Below are 24,784 nucleotides of genomic sequence, written 5' to 3' on the forward strand. Positions count from 1 at the left end.
CAACCGCAGAAGGTGCAACACCTGCTCCTTTACTTCCCCTCTCCTCACCATCCAAGGGCCCAAACACTCCTTTCAAGTGAAGCAGCATTTCACTTGCACTTCCCTCAATTTAGTCTACTGCATTCGCTGCTCCCAATGCGGTTTCCTCTACATTGGAGAAACCAAACGCAGACTGGGTGACCGCTTTGCGGAACACCTTCAGTCTGTCCGCAAGCATGACCCAGACCTCCCTGTCGCTTGCCATTTCAACACTCCACCCTGCTCTCATGCCCACATGTCTGTCCTTGGCCTGCTGCATTGTTCCAGTGAAGCTCAACGCAAACTGGAGGAACAGCACCTCATCTTCTGACTAGGCACTTTACAGCCTTCCGGACTGAATACTGAATTCAACAATTTTAGATCATGAACTCTCTCCTCCATCCCCACCCCCTTTCCGATCCCCCTTTTTTCCAATAATTTATATAGATTTTTCTTTTCCCACCTATTTCCATTATTTTTAAATGTATTTCCATCCATTGTTTTATCTTTGCCTGTTAGCCTATTTCGATCCCTTCCCCCCACCCGGGCTATCTGTACCTTTTTTTATCACATTCCTTAGATAATATCACCAGCTTCAACACCTCTTTGATCCTTTTGTCTATGACATCTCTTGGTTATCTCCGCCTATCACTGGCCCTCTATCCAGCTCTACTTGTTCCCCCCAACTTAAACCAGCTTATATTTCACTTCTTTTCTATTTTTCCCAAGTTCTGTTGAAGAGTCATATGGACTCGAAACGTTAACTGTGTTCCTCTCCGCAGATGCTGTCAGACCTGCTGAGTTTTTCGAGGTATTTTTGTTTTGGATTTCCAGCATCTGCAGTTTTTTTGCTTTTATCTTACAGATTTAAGGTAACTGGCATGCAATGCAGTGTTTAGGATCTGGAATGCACTGTCAGGGACAGTGATGCAGGCAAGATCAATTAAGGCTTTCAAAAGGGAATTGGATTATTATCTGAAGGGGGAAAAACATGCATGGCTACCAGGAAAAGGCAGGGAATGGCACCAGGTGCATTGTTCCTGCAGAGGGTCAGCACAGACACGACAGACGGATGGCCTCCTTCTGTACTGTAACGATTCTATGAAATTTCCTGGGGAATTAGAGCATTTCCGTCTGTGGGCCGGTTACAAGGAATATCAAAACTTAGCTTCTGCCCTAAGGTTAACTCGGAATAAGGTTTCATTTTATTTTTTTTTGTCTGTCGTCTGGTCTACGCTCCTCCCCCAGGATGGAAGTTGTCAGCCCGGGTGCTGCCGCTCCGGGTCCGTGACGGACAGGAGCATGTGTTGTGACTATCTTTGGGCAATGCACAACCCGACTCCATTTTCCTGTGCACTGGGGAATTTCTTCCAGGCGGCAGAAGGTATTTCTGGAATATCGAGATCTCACATCCACTGAAGCTTCAGAGAACAGCATCTCGCTCGCTAATCCCGGGAAGCACACGCGCAGTGAAAGCGCCGCGATGTCGGAGCTCTGTTATAACCGAGGCTGCGGGCTGCACTTCCAACCCCACAGCAACAGGGAGGGTGAGTCACAAACTTTCTACAGATCCTCGGTTTAATCAAACTGTCTCTCTCGCAGTTCGGGAGTGAGCTGGTGTCCGCGGCCGCGACATAATTTACTTTCGTTGTTCAACTTTTGTCAATCACCTTCATTTTTTTTTTAAGGCCGGTTAAGAAAGCTTGTTAAAGCAGGACTGTGCTTGGAACATTTCTGTTCAAGCTTTCTCCGCTGCTCGCCGTGCTGGTGAAGGGACTGCCTTCATTCCTCTGTGGACAGTATATCCTAAGAGCATCATATTCCATGTCTGTCAACCTCCTTCTATTCCTATTTGATATCACTTACAGAGGCACATCTTCATACCCACCGACCCTCCCCTCCGAAGGTGACACTGTTTGTTTGGATTACCGGTCTGGCCAAATGGCTCGGCAGTAAAGGCATTGTCCTCTATTGTAGCACTCCGTGAAAACTAGATAAGTTTACAGCACATGAGGATATTTGGCCCATCTCTGTAGTGTCCTTAGCTGATTGCTAAAACTATTCCCTCTGCTCTGCCCTTTTCCACAGCTGCTTCAAATGCTTAGCCATTTTCCCCTTGTAAGATTTGATGGCCTCTACCTGAACTGCTCCGTCAGGCAACATATTCCATACGTCAACAACTTTCTGCGTAATTACATTTCTGCTAGCCTGTCTCAACTGATTTAATGACGATTGAAATTCATAACCTCTAACCACAGATTCCATATCACAGACTCCCCAGCTAGGGGAAACACTCAGCCACTGTTCATCCTTTCAAAAGCCTTCATTATACTAAAAGCTTTTATTAAATCTCCTCTTGATTTCTCAGCTCCACTGCTTCAAGTGGCATCTTGTAATTCTAGTATCGCATTGCTGGCATCATCCTGGTAATTTGCACTGTATACTATTTATAATTTTTAATTTAACAAGTAACTTGTAGATGTATATCATTACTTTGCTATTGTATGCTAAGTCCTTGTTTATAATGTTACTGTTTTTTATAGCTTTTATCTACATGCTGTTGAACCTTCTCTCTGTCCACAACCTTCAGTGCCTTTTCATTGACTGTGTGCACTGAGACTTTGTATTTCCTTCTGAAATGCTTAACCTTTGCCTTAAATTGCGCCTTCCACCTGCCTGCCCATTCCCCTTAAAGGTTCTAACAGTTTTCTGCTCAGTTTATCAAACCCTGCTCCTACCCCCGCACCAACTGCCCCTTTCCTCCCGCCCCACCCCCCCTCCCCACCGCCAGCACCACTACTTTGGTGCTGTCAAAAAATGTTGGTATCATACTTCTATACACTCACAATTACTTTATTTGTGAAGTTTCCTCAGCCTTCCCGTAGGCAATTGAGGAACCTAGGTTATTCAAATCCATCTCCAGCCTGGTTAAAGTCAACATTTTCCCAGCCTTGAACCCACATTCAAAGAGAGTGGACTGAGATTGTAAATGGCTGGAAACCAGAGTGCATGATGTATTCAACACTGATCTTAATTCCCACATTATAATGCAGTACTGTATTACATTGCCACATTTTGTTTTCCCAGCATTTATTTGTTTAAATGGAGAAATCTATTTGATGGGCCAATGCCCAACAGGTAAGGCATCATTGAGTTTGGAAGTATAGATGAGAAAATGAGGTAAATTGAAAGTGTTAGTTAGTCAAGGTTTGGGACAGAGCCTGTAGACTGAAGGAGGAAGTGGAAAACTGTGAGAAGTAAGGAGAAAAGATGCACTGCAGCAACTCACCAGGCTACTTCAACAGCACCTCCCAAACTCGCAACCTCTACCATATAGAAGGAAAAGGGCAGCAGATAGATGGGAACACCACCACCTGCAAGTTCCCCTCCAAGCCACTCACCATCCTGACTTGGAAATATATCGTCGTTCCTTCACTGCTGCTGGTTCAAAATCTTGGAACTCCCTCCCTAACAGCACTGTGGGCGTACCTACACAACATGGAATGCAGCGGTTCAAGAAGGCAGCTCACAACCATTTTCTCAAGGGCAATTAGGGTTGGGCAATACATGCTGGCCTAGCCAGCGATGCCCACATCTCATGAACAACTGAAAAAAATGTTCCAGGTGCCAGGTAAGAATGAGGTAGAGTAAGAAATAGTTTAGTGCCTTTTGATTTCATTATTGTACTGATAGGGGAACAATGGGATAAAGAATATAACCAAGCACATCTCCTGATGCCATCTGTCAGGAAATCTTGCACAATTTTAAACAGTTCCTCCCTTTCACCCTTTTGTTTTAATATGTTGAATATAAGCTTTTGACTCTTTCTCCAACAGATGCTTGTTGTTACCATCCAGGCGTTCCCATCTTCCATGATGCACTCAAGGTAGGTTCAAAAGTACAATCTATTCCCAGATATAATTAAATCCTGCTAAGCAGACTAAATTGGATTGCATCAAAATGAGTGTGAGCTGAATGCAGTGATGACTTAGTGGCCTGCTTCATTACTCACCCTCAAAATTTTCCCCATCTTTAACCCTTCATGCCATGTCACATTGCTAGTATCAGTCTCTTGAGAGCCAACCTCTGAGGATGAAAGTAACATACAGTCTGATCCTCCAACACTTGTGTGACACATGGCTTCTCTCTCAATGCTACAAAGTGAGTGTTACAGAGAGTCTGCAGGTAAGAATTTGCAGTTACGAAACTATGCCCCACTACTCTGAGTTAAAACATGAGCCATAATTAGAAAGGAGTTAATTGGGCCTAATGAGAAGTGTCACTGACGAATTCTAACAGCCAGTGATAAACTCAGCCACCCAGTTGTTACCGGGACTAAAATCAGAGAATGCACTCTGAGAGCTAAATAAAATAACGTAACCAGGGTGAACTCCCTACTATATGTTTCCAGTGATCCATACTTCAGGCTTTATAGGTATTTGGTGCCAGAGCATATTCAAATTAAATCACACATTTCCTAATTTAAATATGAAACATTCCAGTTACACAATTTTTTCACCAGATTTTTCCCTGCTTCCTCTCTTGAATTTAATGAAACACACTTTCATGGGCTCTGGCCACCCCCAAAGTGATCATTTTCCATATGGGAACCTAAACAGCGAGTATTGACAGGATATTTTACTCTGTGGCATTAGGAAAAAAAGAAAAACTTGAATTTATATAGCACTTTTCATGACCACCAGATGCCTCAAAGAGCTTTATAGCCAATGAAGTGCTTTTGAAACATATTTATTAAACTCCTGACGCTGCTCCAGTGAAGAGACCAGTCTTTACTTAGTTTTAGATTTATTCACAAAATGAAACATTACAAACGTATAGCTCCTAACTCTACAACATCCCACCAGTGTCACTGAGCCCTGCCGCTCCAGTTGCCTCACGCTCCACCTGGGCTCCACTGGGCCCTGTGCTCCAGCTGCCTCGCGCTCCACTTGGGCTCCACTGGGCCCCGTGCTCCAACTGCCTCACGCTCCACTTGGGCTCCCCTAGGCCCTATGCTCCAACTGCCTCACTCTCCACTTGGGCTCCACTGGGCCCTATGCTCCAGCTGCCTCACGCTCCACTGGGCCCTGTGCTCCAGCTGCCTCGCGCTCCACTTGGGCTCCACTGGGCCCCATGCTCCAGCTGCCTCACATTCCGCTCGGACTCCCCTAGGCCCTGTGCTCCAGCTGCCTCACTCTCCACTTGGGCTCCACTGGGCCCCGTGCTCCAACTGCCTCACGCTCCACTTGGGCTCCCCTAGGCCCTGTGCTCCAACTGCCTCACACTCCACTTGGGCTCCCCTAGGCCCTGTGCTCCAACTGCCTCACGCTCCACTTGGGCTCCACTGGGCCCTGCTGCTCTAACTGCCTTACGCTCTGCTTGGGCTCCACTAGGCCCCGTGCTCCAACTGCCTCACGCTCCGCTTGGGCTCCACTGGGCCCCGTGCTCCAACTGCTTCACGCTCTACTTGGGCTCCACTGGGCCCCGTGCTCCAACTGCCTCACGGTCCACTTGGGCTCCACTGGGCCCTGCTGCTCCAGCTGCCTCGCGTTCTGAGCCTTGGAGCTTACCTCCAAAACTTACCTTCCCGCTCTTTGCTGATCAAATGCAGCAAATGCAGGGAGGAACCAGCCTGTGATTGGCTGAACAGTTTTACAGCATTTTTCAAATATATGCTACCTCGATGTCCAACAAGTTTGGCGGGCCACATTGAGTTGGACAAGTTTGCTTTAAATAGAAGGTGCCGGAGTGGCGCTCCAGTGCGCTCTGGCAGCACTACACCACGGCAGCATTCAGACCTGCAACCCTGATGCTTGTCAATTTGGGCAAGTGGAAGAAAAACAGAATGACTATAATAATTTCCTGTTTCATTTAGGGATGGTCCTGCTGCAAAAAAAGGACAACTGACTTTTCAGAATTTCTGGAAATCCCAGTAAGTAGTCTTCATTGTTTTGAGTAATACGGAATCTCAAGTAAAGTCAGATTGTCATGATAGTTAATATACATTGGAATTAAAGCAGTCAATTTTACTCCCCTGCACCTCTGAGTTCAAGTGGATTCTGCCCAATGGGACCTAAAGATTTGTGAGTCAAGTCATTATAATGGTATTACAATGACTTAGATGCTCTCCCTTGGTAAAATTTCCCTTGGATAGGGTTTGTGCTCAGTGATGGAGGGGCAAACTGTACCTCTGTGCCAGGCTGGAAAGGATTACAGCATGATCAATGGTTGTCAACTTTGCATCCTTCTGGCTGTTGAGCAAAACAATGTTTGGTGCCGCCAGACATTGCTGATTTGCTGCCTATCCCTTCTCATATCTTCCAATTTTAGTGAACCTGGGTGCTGTGGCCAGAGTTATTTTTGGGCCTCTGCCAAGCAAAATCCCAGGAAAACAAGACAGTGGGACTGGCGATATTGGGTGGGATTTTCCAGCCCTTCCCACCGGCGGGATCTTCCAGTCCCGCAGAAGTGAATGGAAGTTTGAATGGCCTGCCGCATACACCACGGGGGACCTCGCCGCAGGAGACCCGGAAAATTCTGGCCATAATTTCTGCCTCATTCATCATTATATTTACATCGTTGTGCTTCTCCAGGTACAAGCACTCCTGTGCTCTCAGTGTATCCCATATGACCTGTCCTTACATGAAGCTCACCCAAATCCACAAACAAACATTTTCCAGCGGAAGTTACAAGAATATGAACAGGAGTAGGAACTCTGGCTGAATTATCTATTTTTGCCATCATTGGCTCAAGTTTTAAGGCCAATTGTAGAGCCTCTATTGTACTGGCTGAAATCCGCAATGTCAGCAAAGACTAGAGCCAAACCTGGTACCTTTCTGGTCTGCATGGCTCAGTGTGGCATTGGATAATGTATCAACAAAGACAGCAGGAAGTGCTCCCATTTAGATTTTGTTTAGACCAGTTTTATTTTCACACTATCTTTCAGTCTGTTTGTGGTACATGTGACAGTACAAAAATCTGTATTTCAGAATGTAAGAATCCCTACACCACAGGGCTGATTCACTGAATGGTTGTACCCAGAGCACTAGTTGGGAAAGTGAAAGAGCAAGTCTAAGCCTGCTTCTCATCCCCTTCATTAAAAATTACATTCTGCACCAATATCCAGCTTTGTGCATAAATGGTCAGCACATGTTTCATGCAATATCCTCATTAAGGCCCCCCAAATTATTTAAATACATGCAGAGTGCCTGTTAGTCGTATTTCAAGTTTTTCACCGGGAGCGTATCAGCCTCAATAAGTACCTACTTTAAATGGGCACTGCAGAAAAGGACAGTCAGATATTGGGGGAGTGCAGTCCTAGAGGTAAGTGCCTTTAGGTTTTTACATCTCTTTCATTGTGTGGCCTGTGGTTTGGGGTTTGACCCAATTATGCACTTTTTTCCATTTTTTTTTCTGGAAGGAACTGATGTATTTTAAACCTGTAGTCTACTTGCAGCTGCAATTCATTTTGCAACTCCAGTTCAGAAGATTGGTATCCAACTGTGTATATTTCTCCCTTTGATTGTTTTAGATGACGGTCTGAGGATGGTGATCTGTGCACTCCTGTTTACAAAGAAGAATGTGAGGCAGGCTCCTCACACCCTCCCTTATCCAGTCAATAATGTCTATAAACCCAAGAAGCAGCTACCTAAATATGTTTGACCTACTATATTTTTTATATATATATATATATATATATATACCCCTAGAAATTTTTAAAGGTTTTTCAGGAACAAATGAATCCAAAGAAATGTATCTCAAATCAAACAGGACTGTCAATCAAGGATGTCTGTTGCATCGATGTAAAAATGTTAGACCAAATACAATTGTCAGCAGACTACAAGCTTTATTAGCTTTAATGGAGCATCCATCAAGAAATGTTATTCCAACTTAGTTTTGAGTTAGTCAGTTGGTTACTGTCATCCCAGCTCGTTTCTTCATAGAAATAAACCCGCAGGACTACGAGATCGAGTGGGGGAATGGGACTGAATGAATCACTCCGCGGGGAGACAGCGTGGAGTCGATTGGCCAAATGGACTCCTTCTGTGCTCTAAATGACTCTATGGCCAGGGTTTTATGGACCTGCCATGGTGTGTCTCCCCCTGGCGGATGCAGCGAGCCATTTAAATCTGCATTCAGTTTGGCGGGACCGTAATATCTCCCGGGCGGGAGAGGCCATAAAATCCTGGCCTATGATTCCATGAGAATGAAAACTGTGGCTGAATGAAATACACAAATCCCACCCTAGGTTATTTATTCAAATTAACCTGGTTTTAATCTCATAAGTACCGTTACAAAAACAAACCATGGATTTAAAAAAACAATGTTTGTACATACAGTGCATGGAAGCTTTTCTAGATCCAGAATCCCTGTGAAAAATGTATCCTTTATGAAGTTTAACTAGGCCAACAGCCTGACTTTTTAAAAGAAATTTCCAGTCTCGCCAAGGAGAAGCTAAAGTGGCTGAAAGCCTGGGGCGAAATCGTCTGTGCCCGCTGGCATCAGGCGTGTTCCATAGCATAAGCGGACAATATGGTGAGAAGGCCAACAATCAGTTTCACGACATGGTGAAACCAGTTTGCAATCGTCCGCTCTGCCCACCGATGGTAGGCTGCGTTTTTTGCCATCAGACATCAGAAACCTCATTGTAATACATCTGCATAAGCTGAGCCCACAGGAATCATCCCCTGCCCCTCATGCTGGATCATCTGCCCAATCACGCCAATGTGTTTCACAACAGCGTTTAAAAGGCATACACTTGGCGGGCTGCACTTTGAGGGGAACTCTGAGGTGAGTGCACAGTAACATTATGGAGCGCTCGCCCGGATCACCTGTTGGACTTCAAGGTTGAGGTGCATTGAGAGGGGGGAGCAAGGACTGCCCTACGGTTGAGGCGTGTTGGGGATGGGGCAAGGGCTGCCTTGCAGTTGCGGCGTTTTGCGGGAGGGAGTGGCAAGGGCTGCCCTGCGGTTGAAGGGAGTACATAAGCACGTGTGGGCTGGCGGGGGGATGGATGAGGGATGCGGCCATGCATTAGGGAAACTTTGGGCAGAAAGTTTTGCTCGGTGGGCAGGCACGTGTCTGACCCGCTCGAGCGTGAAATGACGCACGTTGACGTCAACTGAGCGTGCCAAAGTCAACGTGCAGTCGCACGATAGTTTGATCGGTGGGTGCGCTGCTGGCCTGTTAAGGTCATTAAGTAATCAATTAGCTTAAACTTTTTGCTGCCCATCCAACGTAATGGTTGGCAGGTGGGCGAAAAGGCCAAGCGGTCTTTGCATTTTTTTGGAAACCTCATCTATGGGCGGGGTGAGGTTTCCAAAAGCAACTAAAAATAAAATAAAAACTTGAATTTTTCATGAATAGCAGAGTCACATGAGGGGACATGTTTCATTACATTTTAATTAAAAAATTTTTTTTCATATCTCTTCATCCCCCTGAGGCAGCTCTGTGCCTCAGGGAGATTATGAATATGAAGCACTCACTCGCGCGCATGCACGAAGTTCACGCTCGCCCTAGGCAGCGCTCATCACTGCCGTTCGTGTTTCATGCTGGGCAGGCCTTAATTGGCCCGCCAGCGTGAAATCGCGGTCCAGTGCCGATCGGGGTTGACTTCCCGACTGCCCCCGTCGAGCCTGCCCGCCAAAGGCAAAATTCTGCCCCTTGTATAAAGTGTAAAGTGACCATTTCTCTGCAGATGAGACAGTTCAGGCGCAGCCACATTGACATGATTGGTGTTGGGCCTCCAGCTTCTCTGCCCACTTAAGCAACGTGGAGGCATCAAAGTGCCACCAAGTGCTTCAGAGCTTTTCACCCCTTGGGCACAGACTGAAAATTAATGAGCATTTTAGTGGACTGCAGAACAGTTGTACTACTGGTCTCGTTGTATAATCTCCTTGCTAAAGCTGGCCAAGGAGCAGTCACTGGCAGAGCCACTCACAGCCTCTTGCAATGTCATCATCCTCGTTTGGGCCAGTCACCCTCTTGGTTCAAACTAACAGTGCAGCCTTGCAGTGCGGGTTAGGAGAATGCCTCTACCTGAGCTGAGAGCACAGCCTGCAGTCCAATGGGCAAAGCTGCCGGAAATCGGTGGGGTGGAAGTGGGTGGGGTTTTGACAGCCATGCGGCGCACTAATCTCTGGCCATCCAAGTGGCGGCCAGCACTCTCCTTCAGACTTTACCAAGACAAGTTCTTAGTACACCCATGCTAACCCACGTGTCTCTCTCTTTCCTCCAGCAGGACGAGTACATCAGGATCATGGAGCCTGGTGAACTAGCTGCATGTCTCGTGGCATACAGAGAGCGGCGACGACGGAGAAGAGAGCAACTTAGGCACCTGGCTGCGCAGAGTGAGGAGCAGCACCCTCTGGAAGAAAGGGCAGCTAGGGCTCCTGCACACTCCACAGCAAACGGTCGCTGGTCGGCGTCTAGCTAGACCCAGGGTCTATAGACGCAGCCTTTCATTCCAGCAATTGACCGAGAACCTGTGTTGCCGAAGACCGCACATGTCTAGGGAACTGATCGGTCACTTCTGCCAGCTACTGCTGGATTTGGCACCACAGGGACATGGAGGGCGTCCGCTGGCAGTGGCCGTGAAAGTGACCGTTGCGCTCAATTTCTATGCCAGTGGCTCCTTTTGGGGCTCCACAGGTGACCTCTGTGGGATATCACAAGCCTCCACCCACAAATGCATCCATGAGGCCATGGATGCCATCTTCACGAGGGCACACAGCTTTGTGCATTTCGCCCAGGATCAGGAAAGCCAGGATGCAAGAGCGATTGGATTTGCCCAGGTCACGTGTTTCCCACAGGTGTATGGTGCCATCAACTGCACTCATGTGGCGCTCAGATCTCTGTCACAACACATGGTCAGCTATGTCAACTGCAAGGGATTCCATTCACTGAATGTGCAACCACTGCAAATGCATCCTACAGGTCTGCACACAGTTTCCAGGGAATGTCCAAACTCCTACATTCTCAGTTGGTCACAGATTCCTGAAGTTTTCCAGGGTCCACAGAAGCTGCAGGGCTGGCTCCTTGGGACAAGGACGTGGCTGATGACACCTGTGCAGTGGCCTCAGACTGCAGCAGAATGAATGTATAACGAAGCTCATGCTGCAACTCTCAACTTGGTGAAGCAGACCATTGAGATGCTGAAAGTGAGGTTCTGGTGCCCAGACTGATCTGGTGGAGCCCTGCAATATAGTCCACAGAGGGTGTCACACATCATCGCCGTCTGCTGGCCGTTTACAACCTCGCACCGTAACGGTAAGAGAAGATGGCTGAGGAGGAGATGGAGGAGCTGGAGGTCTCCTTGGATGAGGAGGACATTGATGGGGATGAGGGTCGGGAGGTCCTCGAAGGTGCTGATGACAGCGTTGAGGCCCTCACACTGGCCAGATGAGGCAGGCACGCTCAGGAGGCCCTCATAGCTGCTAGGTTTTGAAGGATGATGATGACATGCAGTGAGGAGACACCATAGATCCTCACATTGCATCTGTGGACGTTTGATTCCAGTCTGGCTTATGGCAAATAAAATGCTCCTGTCATGGAGATGCGGTAGAGGCGCTGATAGTCACTCGATTGTAGGAGGACGATGACGACATGCAATGAGGATGCTCCATAGATGTTCACATAGCCCCTGAAAATGTCTGACTCCTGTCTGGCCGAGGGCAGCTCGCTTGCGCTCTTTGATCAGGGCCATATCATAGAGATGCAACCATGAAACTTTAAAAGCGTCTGATCCTTTGTCTGCCTTCAGCACCTGACCCCTTCAGGAGCACAGTGTCACTGGTCACAGATGCTGAAGAGATTCGGTCCAGCCCCACTTTAAAGGTGCTGTGAACACACAGAGAGAATTTTGGAAATCTGTGACGCCTGCCCATGACATTCTGGCAGTGATGACCAGCACTGTCGAGGTGCAGGCATCAGTAATGTGTCCAAGGAGTGTGAGACCGTGCCATCACTTTAGTCTGAAGGCTGCACAAAGCACAGGGAAGAGGCCCTGGACTGAGACACCTGCCTTTATCTTGTGCAGAAAGGTGTCACATCTGAGTGACACCTGAACACTGGTTATCAGAACAGGGAGTCATAGACAGGGAGACATTCGTGGGAGTTTATTGACAGTTGTGAACAGTATGTACAAGTGATTAACAACTGTGCCCAGGCTGTGCAACTAATTCTTCTTAACTTTCTGCCCCACACCCCTCTCGCATGCACACTGTTGGAGGCCAACTATGGCATCAGCGGTGGAGTTGAACCCGCGCAGCGGGTGCAGGAGTGACGTCCTGGACCAAGGTTTCCATGGCGGCCACCATCCTACCAGAGTTGACCTCGCTGCGTTGGCATGCTGGCACTCTCACCTCAGGCTGAAGGCAGACAGACTCCTCCATCGTGCCTTGCAATCTGAGGAGTGCAGCGGACATTCCTTTCTGATGTTCCCAAGCTTGCCTTTGCAGCTCCAGAAACTGTGACATGACCAAGTCCAGAGGCTCATCATCTGACTCGGACTCAGCAGATTTCCAGCTTCCAGCAGTCCTCCGAGTGCCGAGCACCTGGGAAATCCCTGCCGCCACCTGCTGTGATTCAGACAATGCAATGTGCTCACCAGATTGTGATCCCAAGGCTACTGTAAAGCTAGGTCCCACCGAGGTGTGTATCTCTGTGCTGATGAAGGGTGTGGGTGAGCGCTGTGGCGGGACTTCAAAGATGGTGCCTCCAGATTCCTCTTCAGGGGTTTCTTTGGGACTTGATTGGAGGCCCTGGGTCATGGACTCCATCGGCTGTTTCCCACATTGGCCTGCGGAAGCGAGGGGAGATAATTAGTGCATGGCAATGGCCTGTGAAACAGGACACATCACTCATGGCATGGTTGTCTGATGGATGTTGCACTGCTGGATCCTCACTTGGTAGAGCAGTGCCGACCTCACCATCAGCACAGGAACAGCCCAGATTCTCGCCGGCTAACTGGATGGCTCTGTTTTCAAAGTCCGTGAGGACCTTGATTTCAGGCATTCCTCCACCAGTCTGCAACCTCTCTCTCTTGTGTGCCTGTTTGACTGGAGAGAGTGTAAGCAGGATGCCTACCAGGCCAGATGATAAGTATGCCTGGCATGTGTGGGTGGTGCCAGGTCCCAAGGATGGGATAAGGACAATGAAGGTGTGTGTGAGGGAGTAAATGGTGATGTCCCTTGAATCACAGAATCACAGTGCAGAAGAGGCCCTTTAGCCCATCGAGTCTGCACCGACACATGAGAAACACCTGAGAATCAGCAGTGAGTATGGGCCCTATGGATGTGTGATGGGTTTGTGAGTGTGTGAGTTGAGAGTGATGAAAAGAGTGACTTACCCTGGCAGAAAGGAGGAGATCATTCACCCTCTTGTGGCACTGGGTGGCTGTCCTCTTTTGCAGGGCATTGGCATTGATCACTGCTGCCACTGCCTCCCAAGCCAGATTAATGAGGTTGCTGCCCATCCTGAGGCCACAGCTGGGGTAGAGGACATCACAGCGAGCCTCCACTTCGTCCAAAAGGCGCTCGAGGGTGGCATTGAACCTGGGGGCTGCAGTCTTTTTGCCTTTCAGGACCATGTCTTCTTTGCAGCAGTTGGGAGCTGGAAGCACTGAGAGGTGTGCGCTCGGCTGGACTTTAAACATGACGCCCGGCGTACTGAAGCGGCGAGGCGATGGCTTGGCGGCTGAATGAGAGTCCGCCCGCCATGGAAGTGGCATGTTTCCCGGGAATGTGTAATGAATGTGACGAGATTGGGATGATACGGCGTGAAAAGCCGCCGTCCCGGCCGGCGGGTAAAACATCATTTTTCCCGCCCGGTACCGCACTTTGTGCAAATCTGGGACGATTCCGCCCCGGTATAAAGTTATATCATTTGCTTGATTCCTCAGTAGCGCTCTGATCTTTGATAACCAATTCACTTATCCTTTTTCTGAACGCCGGGTTAGGTGCCATTGGTTTTGGTGCCAAACAGTTCGTGTTAACAGATCTAAGGTAATGGTTTATGATTGCTTTCTCATTAAGGATTCTCCCGTTAGGATAAGCAATTGCTCGCTGTAGTGATTCTTCAAAATCTATTTTGATTGACAATTTTGATAAATTATGAACACATTGGCCCAGGTTTTCGCTCCCAGGTCATGTGCACAGAGATGGGAGAGTTCCTGGCTCGGCGACCCTGACCTTTGAAAATGGCTGCCCGCAGGTCAGATTTTTTTTTCCCTGGGGGGTTGTTGGGCTGGATTGAAAGTCGTGCCCGCTGCCCCCAAAATGAGTGCAGAGGCTGCCAGGTGCGGAAACGGGCTGGGCAGAAAGTTTGCTTCAGTGCTCCAGCATTTTGTTGAAATAAAATTTAGAAAAGAATAAAGCAAAAAACTTCCTTCAGCCCTCACCACTCACCCCGTTAACCCTCCACACACTTCCTATATCCCATCCATGCAAAATTATGCCACTTCATGTCCCCCATATACCCTCCATGGCCCCTCATACCACCATGCCAACCCAGCCCCTCTACCCAACCCCCATGGACCTCCATACTCCCTATGTCCCCCACATCATGGGTTTTTATAGCCACTATGCCCTTAGTGCCAACTTATGTCAACCCGTGCCCCCCACCCTTTGCCCTTAACCCCCTCAATGCCAATTTAACTAGTATCCTTTAACAGCTCCTTGACAGCTTTGACAGTTCCTTGACAGCTTGGCAGTTATTTGACAGCTTGACAGTTCCAGTGAGTTTGTGTGTAAAAAGTGCATAATCATGTTCACTATTAACAATCCCATATGGTGCCTTACCTCTCCCAAAGATGTTTTGGGGCCATATCCAAAGAGGTACTTCATTTCTCCAAAGGGGTACCCTGACTATCCAAACAAATCCACCAGGTTCAGACCCCCTCTTACCCGTTCTAATCTGCACACTCCGGGTTTCACACTCCTGGCCTACCAATATCTCACCTCAATGGAGGCATCTGGTGACTTAAATGGCCAGCTGCCTATGTAAAATGCGCATGCGTGAACCCTGCCCGACTCCACTTCATTGTGTTCGGGGACAGGACTTAGAATTTTTGGCCAATTCCAGGATTTTCGCCACGACGGAGAGCCTCTCCATCATGGCGAAAATCTGGACCATTCTTTTTGTAACAGCTTGACTTTAAAGAGAATACACCTCAAACCAATAATCTAGAGATTGCAAGTTAAATGAAGTGATGAAATGCTGGATTGACTGTTTTAATTGAGTATTCTTGCTGTACCTCAGGGATGCAAGAAAGGCCACCACTCTAACGTAAAGCCTCCAGAGCCTCTGAAACCTGAAATGATGTGTAACAAGGATCGAACAGATAACTCGAAGTCACAGTTTGACACTGAGTACATCATCAAGGGACCCAAGTCAGCAGAGTCAATGAAGAGAGAAAGACCAAGGTACCATGGGCATCTATTTACACAGTAGTTGGCATAAAGAACAGAGACAATCTAGCTAAAGCCTGCTTGACTCTCATATTCAAAAGCCAAAATTACAACAAAGATGGCAACAAAATTACAACAATACCCGAAAGATTGGGATTAATTTTTGGGCTCAATTTGGACAGACTGATAGATTTGGCTACTTATTTCACCATTGTGAATTTGACAAATATTTCTACTGGATTGACTATCTTGTTCTGTTGTTCAAAAACACTTATTTGGGAAACAGAATTGTCACATTGGCGCAAAAGGAAACATTCTTCTGAGATTAGTTAAGGCATCTTGTTGTGACAGTGCAGAGGGAATTTTATCCTGTGTTTAATTTGTATTAGACAGATACAGAAAATAATCAAAAAGGCTAATGGAATGCTGACCTTTTTATTGAGAGGACTAGAATACAAGGGGGTAGAAGTCATGCTTTAACAAAACAAAGCCTTGTTTTGGCCATACCTGGAGTACTGTGAGAAGTTCTGGGCACCACAACTTAGGAAGGATGTATTGGTCTTGGAGAGTGTGCAGTGCAGATTTACCAGAATGATACCTGGCATCCATGGGTTAAATTACAAAGAAAGATTATACAAACTCAGGTTGTATTCTCTGGAATTTAGGTTGAGGGGTGATTTGATTGAAGTTTTAAGGATATTATGGGGAACAGGTAGGGTAGATAGAGAGAACCTATTTCTACTGTTTGGGGAATCTAGGACTGGGGGGAATAGTCTAAAAATTAGAGCCAGACCTTTCAGGAGTGAGATTAGGAAACACTTCTACACACTGGTAGAAGTTTGGAAATTTAAGCCACAAATGACAATTGATGCTACATCGATGATTAATTTTAAATCTGAGATTGATAGATTTTTGTTATCCAAAGATTATTAGGAGATATGGGACAAAGGCGGGTATGTGGAGTTAGCTGCAGATCAGCCATGATCTCACTGAATAGTAGAACGGGCTCAAGGGGCTAAATGCCCTACTCCTGTTCTTATGTTCCTAGACCTAACCTGGAAGTGCTTGATGGAATAGTACAGAGTAAAGTTTTCCTCTATTGCTAACCTATGCTGTATCCAAACTGGGTGCATTTGGTAACTGAAGGTGCATGATGGGACAGCGTTGGAGGCTTCATTCTCAATCTGGGAGCACATGATAGTACAACACAGAATGAGTTTACTTCTAACCCATGCTGCACTTTACCTGAGTGTGCTTGACAAGGCAGGATAGAGAGAGGTTTACTCTGCATCTAATCTTTTTTTACACTTGCCGTAAGAATGCTGTTGCTGACTTAGAAGGGGTGTCCCAATCCCCCAGTGTTATAAATCATTACTTTGGATAGCACTGATTCACCTATTACAGTTGTACACTTCAATAGCCTGTCTGATGGGTTGCCCTTGTTCCTTGTTTTCTTTATTCTGGTAGTTCTGATGAACCAGTGGTAAAACTGCCTCAGAAAGTTTCTAAATCACTGCAGGAGTCCCTGGAGAAGCTCAACAATTCAACTCAGGAAATAGCCACAAAGAGAGGTAAATACCACAAAAACAATCTTGTATTTATATAGCACCTTTAACGTAGCTAAATATCCCAAGGCACCTCACAGGAATGTTATAAAACAAAATTTGACACCAAGGCACATCAGTTGATATTAGGGCAGATACCCAGAGCTGGATCAAAGAAGATGGTTAAAAGGGCAATTTAAAGGAGGCAAGAGAGGTTTAGGGAGGGAATCCTAGAGCTTTAGACATAGGCAGTTGAAGGTGCAGCCACCAATGGTGGAGCGAATAAAATTGGGATTGTTCAAGAAACCAGAATTGGAGGAGTGCAGGTATCCTGAAGGTTCAAGCAGATTACGAAGATAGGAAGGGGCGAGACCGTGGAGGTATTTGATAACAAGGATGTGAATCTTAAAATCGAGGCTTTGCTTAACCAGCAGTAAATAATCTCTGAGGGTTGAAGTTTAACTCCCAATAAAAGGTAGGTTGGAGTCAGGTCAGAGACTTGAAATTCCAAAAATCTAAAACAGGAACCCAACTCACCTCAAACCTGCCCTCTTCTAGTTTTACCAGGGGAGGGTGGGGGGCTGGTGGGCGGGGGTGACCAATCCATTTGCGGGAAATGGGTTGGTTATTTAAATGTTACAATGAGGCCACATGCCTTCATTTTAACAGTCATTCTATTTTTTTCATTAATTCAACTGGGTTTCCCTGGCCTTTGGAATCTAGCAGGTGAAGGGGGGTGAGAAGAACTGAATCCATGAGATAAGTGCCTTTACAGAAGAGCTTGTGGGCCAGGAGGAGCAGGAGTGTTTCTCCCAGGCCCAACAACACATCTTGTCCTCTCACTATAGAGCCCCCTCCAAACACCATCTGACCTCCAACCACCATCTGCAGCCCCTGCTACCAATGGATCTCCCAGCCATGATTGATCCCCCACAAGAGCCATCAGAAACAATCTGCCTATGATCAGGAGCACTCCAGTGATTGGGACCAGTCTGTGAATGGGACATCTTGGCCACAATTGGGATCCATTCCTGTACCCAACCTCGACTTCTCTCATACCCCACTAAACCTACCTGCTCTCCTTGGCTGTGACCTTGCTCTGCAGGTTTTCCCACCCAGCGAACCTCCAACCTGTCAATCAGGTTGCCTGTAGGCAGAAAACCGATACACAAGAAATGTTCTGATTTTCCCACCCTCGAAACATCAGCCCCACACAGAACATGCATCCCAACTAAAATCCGTGCCTACGATTCCATTTCTTTTTTAAAAATTAATTCTGGGGATGTAAACGTCACAACAAGACCAGCATTTATTGTCTATCTTTAATTACGCTTAAGAATTAAGTGGTGATTCCTTCTTAAACTGCTGCAGTCTGTCTGCTGAAGGTATTCCCACAGTGCTTTTAGGTATGGAGTTCCAGGATTTTGACCCAGTGACAATGAATGAACGGCGATATATGTCCAAATCAGGATGATGCGTGACTGGAGAGGAACTTGGGGTTGATGATGTTCCCATCCAACTGAGGCCCTTGAGCTTTTAGGTGTGCAGGTCACAGTTTGGCAGGTTCTGTAAGAAATTCTGCAAGTAAATTCTTAGTGGTCCAGTGAAATGTAGTTCCTGTACTTCTGGAGCAGGGGACAGAGATTTAGGAAAGAGTTGTTGGAAGTTAAGGAAGTACTAATAGTATTGCTTGATTTTTCTTTCAGGGAGGTAGTAAAAGACACTCAGTGCACAGAATTGTACTTCCCGCGGGTGGGTGCGCGCCCGACCTGATCGGGCATAAATAGCATGCGATGACGTCAAGTGAGCGTCCTGACATCGGCGGGCTTGAGCTGGTGCCAGAGCTGCACCCGCCAATAATTAAGAGGCCACTTAAGGACATTAAAAAGCCAATGGATGGTGATTTTTCGTTGCCCATGTGATTTCGCGCTTGTCGCATGGGCAAAACGGGCGGCACCCAGCCGACAATTTCAGAAACCTCATCCACGAGCAAGGTAAAAAGGGTGAGCAGCATTGCCAGTGTCAGTGGTGGGGAGTTCGGTACATTAGTTTGCTGCTGGAGACTTATTGGTATATGGCAGCTTCATCTCTGTTCGGGGCTTATTGTTAGCATTTCCAGGCTTCACTTCAGATCCCTTTGGTGTCTCCAAGGCTCCCGGAGGATTCAGACTGTGTGGACCCTTCCAGGTATCAGGCAGCCTTCCATCACCCTGGTAATGGGGTTTGTGGTCTCCGCTGGTGGCACCTCCTCTGAGGAGGAAGAGAGGGATAGAAGGGAGAGGAGGCCGGGTGTCACAATGCAGCTTCCAGGGGAGCGACCTGTGGAAGGAGAGGTGCAAGCACAAGGGGTGCAGGGCCAGCAGGAAGTCCAAGGGGGAAGGGGCCGCAGAAGACGCCACTATCCTGCTGCCAGGGTTTACAGACGGTGATGCAGCTACCTCAATAAGTCTGAGGTGCAATGCCGAAGGAGGCTCCACCTCACAAGGGAGACAGTGACCTCCCTTTGTCAGATGATTGGTCCTGAGATCAGCTCCAACTGTGTGGGTGGATTCCCCATGCCAGTGGCTCTGAAGGCCACAGTGGCCCTCAACTTCTATGCCTCCGACTCTTTCCAGGGCTCAGTGGGGCATCTGTGTGGAGTCTCCCAATCTGCTGCCAACATTTGTGTCAAGCTGGTGACAGGAGCTCTTTTCAGGCGGGTACTGACCTTTATTCTTTGCCGTACGGACGAGGCCAGCCAGGCGGAGTGAGCCAGAGGCTTTGCAGCAATTGCTGGGTTCCCCCGCGTCCAGGGTGCTATAGACTGTACACGTGTGGCCATCAAGGCTCCAGCGGGTCAGTTTTCATCAACAGGAAGGGATTCCACTCCATTAACGTGCAGATAGTGTGTGACCACAGGAAGTAGATTCTGCAAGTCTGTGCAAGGAATCTGGCAGCTTCCATGACACTTATATCCTGAGACACTCCCAGGTGCCGAGGTTCTTCGGTGCTCTAGCCTGACTGGATGGATGGCTGCTGGTTGGCAAGGGCTATCCTTTGAAGAGGTGGTTATGACGCCTCTCAGCCACCCAAGAACAGAGGCAGAGCAGCGGTACAACAGGAGCCATGCCTCCACAAGGGCAGTGATAGAGAGGACCATAGGTCCTCTCAACATGCGCTTCTGATGCCTGGACTGTTCAGGGGGTGCACTGCAATACCTCCCAGAGTGGGTGTCACTGATAGTGGTTACATGCTGCGCTCCCCACAATTTGGCACTGGCAAGGGGGGACCCACAGGGGGAAGAGGATCTTGATGCAGCTGCACAGGCCACAGATGATGAATCCAGTAGTGATTCAGAAGAGGAGCGCGGTGAGTAGAATGCTGAGGGTGTGGAGCCAGACCTCTGTAACCTCCAGGGAGGCAGAGACACCGGGCACTCGTTGATCCAACGCTCCTTCAGTTAGGCTACCAAAGATCAGCTTCAGCCTCACGCCAGGGCTTCCGCCTCCATCCCGGATGTCTGAAATGAATCTTTCATTTGCACCCAAAGTCCACTCAATGCCTGTGCAATAAAGTGTCCAGACACTCAAGCCCAGCATTACATACTGGTGTACGCTGCACCAGAGAGAAAAAATGTGAAGCATACTCAAGCCATCAGAACCAGAGCAAATTTAATGTTGTTGTCACATTGAAATCATGGTATTACAATTACTGGTGTTGATGTCCACACCAGCAGGCATATCAACCAAACATAAATGAACAGAATATCACCTGTATAAAAACAAAAAGCTAAAAGCTACTGCGGATGCTGGAAATCCAAAACAAAAACAGAATTACCTGGAAAAACTCAGCAAGTCTGGCAGCATCGGCGGAGAAGAAATCAGTTAACGTTTCAAGCCTTCATGGCCCTTCGGCAGAACTGCAGCATAGTTTCAACAAGGGAGAAATATAAATTGGTTTAAGGTGGGTGGGGGGGGGGGTAAGAGACACATTGAGGGTGTGGTGTGAGCAGATAATCAAAAGATGTCACAGACAAAAGGGTCAAAGAGGTGTTGAAGGTGGTGGTCTTTGTCTGAGAAAAGTGCTAATTAAGAATGGAAAACAGGATATTCAAAGTACAGCTCTAGTGGGGGTGGGGTGGAAAGACTAAAGGTTTTAGCTTTAGATTTAAAAATAATGGAAATAGGTGGGGAAAGAAGAATCTATATAAATTATTGAAAAAAAAGCGGGTGGGGGGGGAAAGGAACGGGGTGGGGATGGGGGGAGGGGGAGTTTAAGATCTAAAGTTGTTGAATTCAATATTCAGCCCAGAGGGCTGTAAAGTGCCTAGTCGGAAGATGAGGTGCTGTTCCTCCAGTTTGCGTTGGGCTTCACTGGAACAATGCAGCAAGCCAAGGACAGACATGTTGGCAAGAGAACAGGGTGGAGTGTTAAAATGGCAAGCGACAGGGAGGTTTGGGTCTTTCTTGCGGACAGACCGCAGGTGTTCCGCAAAACGGTCGCCCAGTTTGCGTTTGGTCTCTCCAATGTAGAGGAGACCGCATTGGGAGCAACGAATGCAGTAGACTAAGTTAGGGGAAATGCAAGTGAAATGCTGCTTCACTTGAAAGGAGTGTTTGGGCCCTTGGACGGTGAGGAGAGAGGAAGTGAAGGGGCAGGTGTTGCATCTTCTGCGTGGGCATGGGGAGGTGCCATAAGTGGGGGATGAGGAGTAGGGGGTGATGGAGGAGTGGACCAGGGTGTCCCGGAGGGAACGATCCCTACGGAATGCCGTCAAGGGGGGTGAAGGGAAGATGTGTTTGGTGGTGGCATCATGCTGGAGTTGGCGGAAATGGCGGAGGATGATCCTTTGAATGCGGAGGCTGGTGGGGTGATAAGTGAGGACAAGGGGGACCCTATCATGTTTCTGGGAAGGAGGAGAAGGCGTGAGGGAGGATGCGCGGGATATGGGCCGGTCACGGTTGAGGGCCCTGTCAACGACTGTGGATGGAAAACCTCGGTTAAGGAAGAAGGAGGACATGTCAGAGGAGCTGTTTTTGAAGGTAGCGTCATCAGAACAGATGCGACGGAGGCGAAGGAACTGAGAGAATGGGATGGAGTCTTTACAGGAAACGGGGTGTGAGGAGCTGTAGTCGAGGTAGCTGTGGGAGTCGGTAGGCTTGTAATGGATATTGGTGGACAGTCTATCATCAGAAATTGAGACAGAGAGGTCAAGGAAGGGAAGAGAAGTGTCAGAGATGGACCATGTGAAGATGATGGAGGGGTGGAGATTGGAAGCAAAATTAATAAATTTTTCCAGGTCCCGACGAGAGCATGAAGCAGCACCGAAGTAATCATCGATGTACCGGAGAAAGAGTTGTGGGAGGGGGCCGGAGTAGGACTGGAACAAGGAATGTTCCACATACCCCATAAAGAGACAGGCATAGCTGGGGCCCATGCGGGTACCCATAGCCACACCTTTTATTTGGAGGAAGTGAGAGGAGTTAAAGGAGAAATTGTTCAGTGTGAGAACAAGTTCAGCCAGACGGAGGAGAGTAGTGGTGGATGGGGATTGTTGGGGCCTCTGTTCAAGGAAGAAGCTAAGGGCCCTCAGACCATCCTGGTGGGGGATGGAGGTGTAGAGGGATTGGACATCCATGGTGAAGAGGAAGCGGTTGGGGCCAGGGAACTGGAAATTGTTGATGTGACGTAAGGTGTCAGAGGAATCACGGATGTAGGTGGGAAGGGACTGGACAAGGGGAGAGAGAAGGGAGTCAAGATAACGAGAAATGAGTTCCGTGGGGCAGGAACAGGCTGACACGATCGGTCTGCCAGGACAGTTCTGTTTGTGGATTTTGGGTAGGAGGTAGAAGCGGGCGTCCGATGTTGGGCGACTATCAAGTTGGAAGCTGTGGGAGGAAGATCTCCAGAGGAGATGAGGTCAGTGACAGTCCTGGAAACAATGGCTTGATGTTCTGTGGTGGGGTCATGGTCCAGGGAGAGGTAGGAGGAAACGTCTGCGAGTCTAATCTCCACCCCTCCATCATCTTCACATGGTCCATCTCTGACACTTCTCTTCCCTTCCTTGACCTCTCTGTCTCAATTTCTGATGATAGACTGTCCACCAATATCCATTACAAGCCTACCGACTCCCACAGCTACCTCGACTACAGCTCCTCACACCCCGTTTCCTGTAAAGACTCCATCCCATTCTCTCAGTTCCTTCGCCTCCGTCGCATCTGTTCTGATGACGCTACCTTCAAAAACAGCTCCTCTGACATGTCCTCCTTCTTCCTTAACCGAGGTTTTCCATCCACAGTCGTTGACAGGGCCCTCAACCGTGTCCGGCCCATATCCCGCGTATCCTCCCTCACGCCTTCTCCTCCTTCCCAGAAACATGATAGGGTCCCCCTTGTCCTCACTTATCACCCCACCAGCCTCCGCATTCAAAGGATCATCCTCCGCCATTTCCGCCAACTCCAGCATGATGCCACCACCAAACACATCTTCCCTTCACCCCCCTTGACGGCATTCCGTAGGGATCGTTCCCTCCGGGACACCCTGGTCCACTCCTCCATCACCCCCTACTCCTCAACCCCCACTTATGGCACCTCCCCATGCCCACGCAGAAGATGCAACACCTGCCCCTTCACTTCCTCTCTCCTCACCGTCCAAGGGCCCAAACACTCCTTTCAAGTGAAGCAGCATTTCACTTGCATTTCCCCTAACTTAGTCTACTGCATTCGCTGCTCCCAATGCGGTCTCCTCTACATTGGAGAGACCAAACGCAAACTGGGCGACCGTTTTGCGGAACACCTGCGGTCTGTCCGCAAGAAAGACCCAAACCTCCCTGTCGCTTGCCATTTTAACACTCCACCCTGTTCTCTTGCCAACATGTCTGTCCTTGGCTTGCTGCATTGTTCCAGTGAAGCCCAACGCAAACTGAAGGAACAGCACCTCATCTTCCGACTAGGCACTTTACAGCCCTCTGGGCTGAATATTGAATTCAACAACTTTAGATCTTAAACTCCCCCTCCCCCCATCCCCACCCCGTTCCTTTCCCCCCCCCACCCGCTTTTTTTTCAATAATTTATATAGATTCTTCTTTCCCCACCTATTTCCATTATTTTTAAATCTAAAGCTAAAACCTTTAGTCTTTCCACCCCACCCCCACTAGAGCTGTACTTTGAATATCCTGTTTTCCATTCTTAATTAGCACTTTTCTCAGACAAAGACCACCACCTTCAACACCTCTTTGACCCTTTTGTCTGTGACATCTTTTGATTATCTGCTCACACCACACCCTCAATGTGTCTCTTACCCCCCCCCCCACCCACCTTAAACCAATTTATATTTCTCCCTTGTTGAAACTATGCTGCAGTTCTGCCGAAGGGCCATGAAGGCTTGAAACGTTAACTGATTTCTTCTCTGCCGATGCTGCCAGACTTGCTGAGTTTTTCCAGGTAATTCTGTTTTTGTTTTAGAATATCACCTGTCCCTCTCGCGCTCATGGTGCCTTAACCTTACAATTACGAGTGTTATGTCTTGGTGCCACCCCCCTCAATGGCACAGGCATTGGAGACAGCCCGCTGACTCTGCTGTCTTGTTGGCCTTGGTGGCCGTCCTCTGGCCAGTGGAGCCTGTGCTGGCCCCGCCTGGGATGGAGCAGCCAGTGCTACGGTTGGCATTTCCCTAATCACCGCAGTCTCATTAGATGACACAGTCACTGGCGGAGGGGCAGAGGAGCTGCTGCCATCATCCAGAGTGCCCTGAGAGGAGCCCGCAAAGATGACCAGCAACTCATGCTCCAATGTGAAGTTGCTCTGGACCTCCCTGCTCACCATGGATGGATGGGCA

The 24,784-nt window shown here is 48.2% G+C and overlaps 1 protein-coding gene across 1 annotated transcript in view; it reads left to right on the forward strand.

The window, feature by feature from the left end:
* The first annotated feature begins 1,264 nt into the window (after positions 1-1,264).
* The window catches only part of LOC144683864 (cysteine and histidine-rich domain-containing protein 1-like), a 42,806-nt gene continuing 19,286 nt past the window's right edge, over positions 1,265-24,784 (forward strand). Inside the window, exons 1-5 of the mRNA XM_078547376.1 lie at positions 1,265-1,565; positions 3,855-3,904; positions 5,894-5,950; positions 15,277-15,440; positions 16,893-16,996. Coding sequence (XP_078403502.1) covers positions 1,502-1,565; positions 3,855-3,904; positions 5,894-5,950; positions 15,277-15,440; positions 16,893-16,996 — 439 coding nt within the window. The 5' untranslated portion in view covers positions 1,265-1,501. The remainder of the gene's footprint in view (positions 1,566-3,854; positions 3,905-5,893; positions 5,951-15,276; positions 15,441-16,892; positions 16,997-24,784) is intronic.

The sequence above is a fragment of the Cetorhinus maximus genome, chromosome 8, assembly GCF_964194155.1.
Source record: "Cetorhinus maximus chromosome 8, sCetMax3.hap1.1, whole genome shotgun sequence".
In the NCBI taxonomy this organism is placed as follows: domain Eukaryota; kingdom Metazoa; phylum Chordata; class Chondrichthyes; order Lamniformes; family Cetorhinidae; genus Cetorhinus; species Cetorhinus maximus.